A 10277-nucleotide genomic window follows, 5' to 3' on the forward strand; every position below is an offset into this window, starting at 1 on the left:
CATCACACCAGCGGTCACACCAGTCCATCACACCAGCGGTCACACCAGCGGTCACACCAGCAGTCACACCAGTGGTCAGACCAGTCCATCACACCAGCGGTCAGACCAGTCCATCACAGCGGTCACACCAGCCCATCACCCCAGCGGTCACACCAGCGGTCACACCAGCGGTCAGACCAGCGGTCAGACCAGCGTGAACTCCAGAGACTCTACAATCAAACTAAAAGGAACAGTGTTAATGTATAGAAGATTGTGCCAACCACCGGGGCGTGGACCGGTACCAGCCCATGAGTCCGGTCTGTAAATGAGACATTTATAAAGACAGGGTTCAGACCCCTGACCTCTGTGACCTCAGTGTTGAGTCATGAGGTCGATGCCCTGATGTCAGCTGACGTTCTGACCTGACACTGGTATTGATTACCACTGGTGCCAACCATCAGCTGTCAGATACCAGTCCATACATGTTGTGTGTGTGTGTGTCTCTATGAGGGGGGGGGCGGAGGGGGGGGGGGTCAATAATACTCCTCCTAGCTTTAGCCTGTACTGTTAGCTACTGTTACTGCAGTACTGGTGCAGTACCATCGCAGTAGTACTCCAGTAATACCTGTTGTTTTCACTCTTTGAGAGGTACAGTGATACAGGAAGGAATGGGCAGCTCTGTTGATCTAATACACAGACCTTTTGATATGGTTTTCCTAAACACCTGCTCCACCAGTGGAGAGCGGCCCAGTAAAGGTCAGCGCAGCGTGACCTTTGGACAGTGTCACTGCGCCGTTCGACACACAGACCTGATATCCTGGATGGGGAAATTGCCCTTTAACAGTGTGTCGTGATTGATCTGCCCGCACAGGCTGCAGCGCCCCTCACTGACTGACGCGGAAATGACACGATGTCATGCAGAGGCTTTGAAAAAACAGACGCTGTTTGGAAGAGATTCACAGACGTCAGAGGGTTAATGCTGGGCATCAGGGATGATGTTTGGACCACTGACTGTTGTGCTGTGGGTTCATCCAACCATCAATCCATCCATCCAACCCTCCATCTATCCTCCCATCCATTCAACGATCCATCTATCCATCCAACCATCCATCCATCCGTTAATGCAGTCATGTATTAGTTTGAACCAAAGCCTCAGGAGGAAAAATTAAACCTAATCTTGAAAAACACCGTCCAACATCGGACCGAACGGCGTTCACTCCAGTACAGCCCCGTGGGCAGAGTGATGCACCGTGGGTCACATCCTAGTTCAGCGTTTTGCGAGTCTGAAAGGGTAATCCAAAGGCAGCGCATTCATCCTTCCAGAAATCATCCTAACCACCTCATGATTTTTTTTCCCGCCGCTGCTGCTCATCGTCAACAGTTAACGCCGCTCCTCGAGCCAGAACTGGAGCAGTAATGAGTTAACAAGCTCCAATCTCCCCTGATACCAGCTCGTGGATCATAATGGAATTGGCCGCATTCCATTTCCAACAAGTGCCTGCAGGTAGGAAAGTTACGGGAGATGCTTCTCCTCGGCGCCTCCTGTGCCAGCTCCTTCACACATCTGATCCCCAGAATGCATCAGTGTTATCAGCTCCACTGGTCAAACATCGGTGCTAACGTTCACACCATCATCTGCATATTTGTGCATCTTTGGTTCCAGGGTGAAAGGTGGATCCTGCTCATTTTCTTTTTTCTTTTTTTTTGTCTCTCTTCAGTTTTGCACATGCTTATGAAATCATACTGAGGTGGATTGTGATGCAGATTAAATTAAGATTATGTTCTGGTCCTTTAGCACCACACTGTGCTTCAAAAGGGCATTGCAGCTAATGGTGAAAGCACAGATGGATTCCTTTCTGAAGGTTTTTTATTCTCAGGCTGGAGATCACTGCCTGTGGGTCCATGTGAAATCAATTTTTGTTTTAGGGCCCCCATGTATTTGACTTTGACCCCAAGATTTTAAGAACATCCAATCAATTTTTGTTTTAGGGCCCCCATGGATTTGACTTTGACCCCAAGAACATCCTCTGAGAAGGGCTGCAAATCAGACTTTTGATCAATGTTTTTGTATTTGTTCATGTGCTAAGAAATAACTATACTGTTAAAAATGTAAATATAAAATGTTGTTATAAATAAATGATAATGTTGGTAAGAGTAAAAAAAAAGTCATTTGGATGTTTACATTTTTTAATGTTTGTTTCATGTTTATATTGTGAACTAATGTGTAATTATGTTACTTAAACAGAATATTTATTACTTTATTTACATGATAGGAAACCCTGATAAATTCACAGGTTTTCATTGGATGTCAGGAAGTCAGGTGACCATATAATCAGCTCACCTGTTCACATCTCCTCAGGTGTTGGTGCTTGGAGGAAATGTTTGGAGTTTTATTGGGATTGTAAGTGTTGTTTTGTTTTGTTTTTTCTTCATCTAAAGCCAGGGTTTGGATGGTGTCAGGCCTGAGCTGAGGTCGAAAAAGGTTTCTTCCGGCAGAAACGACACTTCAGGTAAAAATGAATCCTCTCAGCAGCTGCTGCTGCCTCTTCAGATTTTTCTTCCTCTTTCCTTTAAATCCCACTGACTGTTGTTTCAATCAATCACGGAGAAAATATGATGCTGCCAGTCGTAGCCAGGCGATCCATCAGCAATCCATCATCCACGGCGTATTAATCACAGACGAGGTGCCGTAGACGTTCTGACTGAGGCTGTGCACAAGCTTTCTCCCTCTGAGATAATCACTTTTTCATTAGCAGCAATGTGAAGTGTGACAGATGCAGATACTGATGTGGGGAGTGGATGGAGGGGGAGACTGATGTGTGAGGAGTCTGACACAGTGGCTGCCGTCTCTCTGGAGTTTGATCTCCTGCACACTTTGTCAGTAGTTGTTCAAAGAAACCTGAGGAACTTGGTGCGATCAAATCTTTGTTTCCATTCCTGGTTCTATGTCTGTTTATGAGCTGGATTTGTCTCTTGTAGCTTCTAGTTATTGGATTCAGTTTCATTTATGGACATTTTCTTTTAGACAATTTAAAGTTTTTTTTTTTCTATAAGATTGGCTAGGTTTTAATCATTTCTAATATTACTGACTGACTTTCTGGGATAAGTGTTGCATGTCTTACTGTATGCTTTGATCTTATCTTGAATTTCTCATACATACTGTATTTGTCCAACTTTGACCATTTTGCCTAATTAATTAAGTTAGCATTTTATCATCTGACTTGGTTACGGCGACGCTGTTTAACTTCAGGTTATCTCCCAGTCATTTGCAGGATTTTTATTTAGCACTTTTCTAGTATTTTGGGTCTGGCTACATTATACATGTTTTTGTTTTTGTTTTTATATCATGCTGGTTAATGGTTAGGTGTCATTCCTTAAAGACTAATCAATAGCTTCTGAACTTTTATCGTTAATTCCTTGCCGCTTGTAAATTTCTTTTTTATTTTTATAATATTCTTGTCATTTTGCACCATGGGTCTGAGAGGATTTCATTGTGCCTTATGTCCTGTGTGTGTGGCATCAACCTTTACCGTTATCTTCTCTACTAATCTTGCTAATCCTTAGTTGTTAACAGATTTCTGACCAGGTTTATTCGTTGCATTCAATATTTTAGTGCTGTGGATTATTTGAATGTGTCTACTGAAGTATGTTTGCTAAATTGTTGGCTAAGTGTTAGCTGTCTGTGGGCTTTGGCCAACTTTTCTAGACTGACTTGTACCTTTACCCTGAGCTAATTGTTATTTCTCTGGCTGTACCTTTGGCTAAACTTTAACTCTAACTTTATTTTTGCCTGAGCTTTAATTATCTTTTGGTAAATTGCTGTACTTTTTAAGTAACACATTTAATGTACTTTTAGTTAACTTAGGTTGAGGTCAGTACAGAGATAAAGGACCTTATCTCCTGGGCTATTCATTAGCTTTTTTGTGGTAAAATAATTATCTACTTTTTTCTGAACGGACTTGATTCTTTGGCTCATAGTTGTCTTACTGAGCTTTGAGCTTTTCATGTATTATTTATTTCTTCTATAGAGTTTTAGCTGCTTCATCTCCTGATGTAATTGGATACATTTTGGCTACTTCCATTACTCACAATTTTTAAATTTGTTTTACTTATCTAGCCGGAAGCTGTTTTGTGAAACTTTTGGCTACTTTATATCTATTTCCCAGTCTGAATGTAAAGCTTTAAATGTCAAGATTTAACAGCAGTGAAGCCAAGGTTACTGCTGAACTACAGGGACACGTTAGGTTACAAAATACTGCCATCTAGTGGTGTGATGCGATATAACCATTTCCAATAACAGTCAAGACAAAGACACATTTGGCATTTTCTTTAATAAACATTTGCCAAAGAAGAAGGGAAAAGAACAATCATTTTAATACAAAATGTTTCTTTTTTTTGGAACTCTGGTCTGTTTTTTTCTTGTCGTTTTTTTACAACTACTGGCAAAAAGGCAAGTGGAATTTAACAGTGAAAACAGCCTTCTCTCTGTAAAAGTCGGACGTAAATCTGCTGCAGTTGTCCAAGTGCTGCCAGTCTCACTGGAACTAGCGGTCTCAAAAAACAAAAAAAAAACCTGACTGGCTGATTCTGTAATAATCAGCACAGTTATTGTTTGGGCATAAAAAAACAGGACACTACATTTACTGATCGTATTCTATGTGCACACGTGTGACAGCACATCGTCCGTTCCTTTTGTAGCTAAAACAGTTTCCACCTAAATAAGTCAGTAGTGCAAAAAAAAAAAAATACTAGTCTGTCCCGGAGCAGTAACAGACAGGCCGAAGGTAGAGATTCAAAAGTCACCTGCCTGCAAAAAAGGAAAAAATGTACACTGGACAAGTTTAATTTAAAAGACAGCAGAGTAGATTACAAAAAAAAATATGAAAATGGGACGAGCAAGAAAACGCTCTTCTCGGTAGTTTGCAGCTGTCCTTCTGCGCTGTACTCCACATTACAGGCTGAGGGGGAGGAATACAACGCTTCACAGATTTACGTTGTTACAATCTGGGCATGTGCATCTCCAGATGTGTCTGCTTCAGGCTCCGGAGAACTAGTCACTTGATTCTTTGGCTCATTGTTGTCTTACTGAGCTTTTAGCTTTTCAGGTATTATTATTTATTTCTTCTATAGAGTTTTAGCTGCTTCATCTCCTGATGTAATTGGATACATTTTGGCTACTTCCATTACTCACCATTTTTAAATTTGTTTTACTTATCTAGCCGGAAGCTGTTTTGTGAAACTTTTGGCTACTTTATATCTATTTCCCAGTCTGAATGTAAAGCTTTAAATGTCAAGATTTAACAGCAGTGAAGCCAAGGTTACTGCTGAACTACAGGGACACGTTAGGTTACAAAATACTGCCATCTAGTGGTGTGATGCGATATAACCATTTCCAATAACAGTCAAGACAAAGACACATTTGGCATTTTCTTTAATAAACATTTGCCAAAGAAGAAGGGAAAAGAACAATCATTTTAATACAAAATGTTTCTTTTTTTTGGAACTCTGGTCTGTTTTTTTCTTGTCGTTTTTTTACAACTACTGGCAAAAAGGCAAGTGGAATTTAACAGTGAAAACAGCCTTCTCTCTGTAAAAGTCGGACGTAAATCTGCTGCAGTTGTCCAAGTGCTGCCAGTCTCACTGGAACTAGCGGTCTCAAAAAAAAAAAAAAAACCTGACTGGCTGATTCTGTAATAATCAGCACAGTTATTGTTTGGGCATAAAAAAACAGGACACTACATTTACTGATCGTATTCTATGTGCACACGTGTGACAGCACATCGTCCGTTCCTTTTGTAGCTAAAACAGTTTCCACCTAAATAAGTCAGTAGTGCAAAAAAAAAAAAATACTAGTCTGTCCCGGAGCAGTAACAGACAGGCCGAAGGTAGAGATTCAAAAGTCACCTGCCTGCAAAAAAGGAAAAAATGTACACTGGACAAGTTTAATTTAAAAGACAGCAGAGTAGATTACAAAAAAAAATATGAAAATGGGACGAGCAAGAAAACGCTCTTCTCGGTAGTTTGCAGCTGTCCTTCTGCGCTGTACTCCACATTACAGGCTGAGGGGGAGGAATACAACGCTTCACAGATTTACGTTGTTACAATCTGGGCATGTGCATCTCCAGATGTGTCTGCTTCAGGCTCCGGAGAACTAGTCAAACAAGTCCTCGGGATTTTTTTTTTTCCTCTTCCGAGTCTATCTAAATCTGCCTTCCAGACTTCCAGTTGTTCAGAAAGGCAGTCCTCGTCCTCGGATAGTCGCCGTCGAGTTCATGTGTGGGACAAAGCCAAGGGGTAGTGGCGGAGCCCCGACTTGTGAGGGGGAGCCCCAGGGTTGTCCTTGTGCTGGGATGGGGGGAGGGAGATGTGGAGGAGGAACGCCGTCCTTTCGAGCCATGGTGTGGTTGTACAGGTGGAGGGCGCTGGGATTGGGCTGTGGCTCCACGGGTAAGGGGCTCTGATTGTACTCAAAACGATGGTCCTTGTCCCCAGAGAACACCATGCTGCTTTGCCCTGTGGCCCCAGGACCTGGAGGGAATGGGTCTGGATGAGCTGGGGCCAGAACCCCAGTACTGGATGAGGACCCAGTGACCTGGCCAGGTCCACTAAACACGTCTCTCAGAGTGTGAGGAGGTAGTCCCCCGCCTAACATGTGACCCATGTAGCTGTCCCCGAACCTTGCTGGTGTGAAGGGTGGTGGCGGCGGGGGCGGTTGATGGCTGTAATCGCCGGCGTATCCAGGTCCCTCTGCAGGAGGGGGGAGAGGTGGGTAGTCCTGTTCCGGAGGCCTCCCGCCATCGACCCCAACTGCTGATGCAACTGGAGGAGCGTGGGCGATCTTGGGCTCGGGTGGAGGCTGACGGTAGTCCAGGTCAGAGTGTGGAGGTGGCTCTGGGGGCTCGGGTGGTCTCTGGTCAGGTGGCAGGATTGGAATGGCACCTACCTCTGAAACTGGTTCACAAATAAAATAACGTTAGTATTAAGATATAAACTTTTTCTAGAGGTTTTCTAAACCTTTGCTTGAATGGATGAGATTATACTAAATATGAAGCACGGCAGAACTGCTGAGGTTTTAGAATTCAATCAAGACATGGAATTGTTGCATGATTGTTGCATTTTTTCCACATTCATCTGCTAATGTACTTTGCGGGTTTTACACAACACACTCCATACATCACACTCCATCAGGAAACTCTCCTGGGCCTCAAGCATTTCCATTTAACCTTTCAGTTGGAAAACCAATCATCTGTCACTGACATGAGGCCAGAAACATATGAGGAGACGCAGCAGTGTCTTCTATTGCACTTTGAATTAACGGTTTACCTGGAGAGACTGGGCTGGGCTCTGGAGGCTGCTTGACCTCTGGGGGTAGTGGTGGGCCTCCTGGTGGCGCTGTGGCAGTGGAGTTTGTGCTTTCCGTCCCTTCTCCTCCGTCGGCCGCCTCCTGCCTCTGGGGCTGCTGAGCCTGGAGGAGCTGAGCGAGCAGCATGGTCATGGCGGTCTGGGTGGCAGCTGCAGCCTCCCCGTCTGGTAAACCTGATGGTGCGGACACGGGCGGTGACGGGGGCTTGGGCATTGGTGGTGTGCGGGGCACTCCCGTGGGAGCAGGAGGCTGAGGAGGTTTGGCAGGTAGAGGTTGAGGGGGAGGCTCAGCGGGGTCGGTGGGAGCCAGGGCTTTGGAGAGCTGCTGCAACGTCTCCTGGTTGACCTTTGTGCTCACCGACTGGACAAACTGTGCCATGTTGCCAGCGCTCTTGGGTTGACCCAGGAAATTCAGGAGGACCGCCAGCTGCTCCTGTGTCAGCTGGGAGTTTGGACCCTTTGGATCTGTAAAGGAGGGTTCAAAGATGTGTTAGGTTTTACAAACTACTCATTTAAACTCAAACTTTTTAGTGTTAGGTTTTACAAACTACTCATTTATGAACTTTTTTGGGTTGACTAGGTTGTTTGATGTCATGCAGATTGGTTGTATTAAAGCTCACAGAGCTCACAAACATATTTGATCAAATTAAACAGTTTAATGGTGGACTCACCGAGCAGAGCAGAAGCTGCTGCGTTTTGAGGTTTGCCACCGGCAGCAGGGAATCCCTGGGGTGTGTTACTGCGGCTGTCGTCCAGGCCCAGCTCCTTACGCGGGGCCTTGGGGGCCACCAGCTCCTCCGGCATCTGCTTCTGTCTGCGACGTTTCTTACTCCACAGCTCGTGACAGTCCTGCCACAGTGGAAGGCTGTAGGAGACACAAACGTTAAGTTAACATGAACTCTGGGAGTGCAGAGACAAGAAGGGCTAACGGTGTGACCGTACTCAGGTGGGGGCATCTTGTCTGGGTCCACATCCTTCAGAAACTCGCTACCGAGCGCTTGCTCTGCTGTGCAGCGTTTGCTGGGATCCAGGTTCAGCATGTGGTCAAACAGATCCAGGGCTGTGGGAGGTACGCTGAGCAGAGGGAGCAGAACCACAGGTTTAACACACTAGTAGAAGGAATAAACAGCAACTGTGATGAGGTGATCATTCACAGGCACTCACAAAGCAAACTCCTCTCTTAACCGTCTCCTGTACTGTTTCTTTGGTTTCATGGTGTTGAAGAAGGGAAGTTTGATGACATCTGGCCAGACAGCAGGACATGGGCTGCCACATATACGGCTGCAACAAGTTAAACAAAATGAAACAATTTGCAAATCTTTAAACTATTACCTCAGTAAACTATTGGCTATTTCTGCTACTTTTCCGTGTTGCTGCATTTTGGCTTTAATTTTTTTTAAATTCATTTCAAATTCCTTTTATTAATCTATTTTTTTCAGCTATTTTCAACCGTTTTTAATAAGCTTGGCCTCAATAATTGCTTTTTTCCTCTTCAAGCTATAGTTTGATTCTGCTAAACCTTTAGCCAACTTTGTAGCCAGGACTACCATTGACAGCAGAGTTCCTAAACTGAGGCCAGACATATGTTGCAATACTCTTTCTCCCAGGTTGTAAACTGTAGTGGAAAAACGGTTTGACCCAATTGTACAACATACCTGATGAGCTCCAACTGGGCCAACTCCTGATTAGCTTGAAAAATGGGTTTCTTTGTGAACAACTCTCCCAGAATGCATCTGAAACGGCCAAAAAATACCCATACAGTTTATTGCCATGAGACACCCAATAACATTTTAAAAAAAAAAGAAAAAAGAAAACTCTGCTCATTTCCTCCCTGCACTTACCCACAGCTCCACACATCTATAGCAGGCGTGTACCTCTCTTCTCCCAGGAGCAGCTCTGGTGGACGGTACCATAGTGTGATGACCTTATTGGTGTATGGCCGACTGCGAGAGATATTTGAGTTATTGACCTGAAATCATGGTGTTTTCAGAGGGAAGTAGGAAGGAGAGGGGGATAATGGAGGCTCACCTTTCTTCAGAGTTGTACAGTCGAGCCAGACCAAAGTCTGCAAGTTTTATTTTACCTCTGATAAGGAGAAGAAAAAAAAAACAGTATTTCAACATAACTAGAGATATGTGACAAAACAAGCATGAAGTATATATGGATATATATTTAGAGAGATAACTATTAAACACCACAAACGTACTTGTTATTGAGCAGAATGTTTGAGCACTTGATGTCTCTGTGCAGAAAGTTCTTCTTGTGGCAGTAATCCAGACCTTCAAGCAGCTGTCTCATGAAAGACTTGATGTGGCTCTCGTTGAAGTGAACCAGACCGGACTCCAGCAAACCCATGAGGTCGTGGTCCATGTATTCAAATACAAGATAGAAAGCCCCTGTGTTCGAAGGTAGGAAAAGATTTTAGTCAACAAACAGCTACATATGAGAATAAATGCGCTGCGGTCGGAGGGTGCGGTCGCCTCGTTCACACCTTTATCGTTTTTGAAGTCGAGAGCATCCTCCTTATCTGTGACGATCTCCTTCATGTTGATGATGCTCTTGTGGTTCAGCTGTCGCAATATTTTAATCTCTCTGATGGCAGTAATCGGGAAGCCCTCTTTTTCATTGTCCAATCGGACTTTCTTTAAAGCCACCATTTCACCTACAAGGCAAGAGAGAGGACAAATTAAACTACATATGTAATTCAGTTGGTTAGAAAAGGATTAGCCTTGACATTTTTCTCCATACATAGTGGAACTGATGTGTCAAAAACACTCACCAGTGTCTTTGTCTTTAGCTTTGTACACCTGTCCATAGGTGCCTTCTCCTGTGATCCCAATAATCTCAAACTTATCCACACAGCGTTTCCCCCAGTCTATCTCAGTTTCCTTAATCTCACCATATCTTGGGCCACAGATTCTATGATTTACAGGACA

The 10277-nt window shown here is 44.0% G+C and overlaps 2 protein-coding genes across 3 annotated transcripts in view; one reads left to right on the top strand and one right to left on the bottom strand.

The window, feature by feature from the left end:
• Nucleotides 1–2299: 2299 nt before the first annotated feature.
• The window catches only part of med1l (mediator complex subunit 1-like), a 27397-nt gene continuing 19419 nt past the window's right edge, over nucleotides 2300–10277 (top strand). Inside the window, exon 1 of one of the 2 annotated variants that reach the window (XM_008308168.3) lies at nucleotides 2300–2489. The gene's annotated coding sequence lies outside the window, so the exon portion shown is untranslated. Of the gene's footprint in view, nucleotides 2490–9645; nucleotides 9750–10277 lie in introns of those variants that run through there. The other variant, XM_008308167.3, reaches the window with a different exon arrangement.
• cdk13 (cyclin dependent kinase 13) overlaps nucleotides 6175–10277 on the bottom strand; it is a 7254-nt gene continuing 3151 nt past the window's right edge. Inside the window, exons 4-14 of the mRNA XM_008308163.3 lie at nucleotides 10121–10260; nucleotides 9833–10003; nucleotides 9548–9737; nucleotides 9370–9426; nucleotides 9183–9284; nucleotides 8997–9074; nucleotides 8506–8622; nucleotides 8284–8415; nucleotides 8013–8206; nucleotides 7303–7806; nucleotides 6175–6930 (exon numbers count right to left, since the gene is read on the bottom strand). Of these exons, the coding sequence (XP_008306385.1) occupies nucleotides 6209–6930; nucleotides 7303–7806; nucleotides 8013–8206; nucleotides 8284–8415; nucleotides 8506–8622; nucleotides 8997–9074; nucleotides 9183–9284; nucleotides 9370–9426; nucleotides 9548–9737; nucleotides 9833–10003; nucleotides 10121–10260 (2407 nt within the window). The 3' untranslated portion in view covers nucleotides 6175–6208. The remainder of the gene's footprint in view (nucleotides 6931–7302; nucleotides 7807–8012; nucleotides 8207–8283; nucleotides 8416–8505; nucleotides 8623–8996; nucleotides 9075–9182; nucleotides 9285–9369; nucleotides 9427–9547; nucleotides 9738–9832; nucleotides 10004–10120; nucleotides 10261–10277) is intronic.

The sequence above is a fragment of the Cynoglossus semilaevis genome, chromosome 3 (assembly GCF_000523025.1).
Source record: "Cynoglossus semilaevis isolate Cse_v1.0 chromosome 3, Cse_v1.0, whole genome shotgun sequence".
NCBI lineage: Eukaryota > Metazoa > Chordata > Actinopteri > Pleuronectiformes > Cynoglossidae > Cynoglossus > Cynoglossus semilaevis.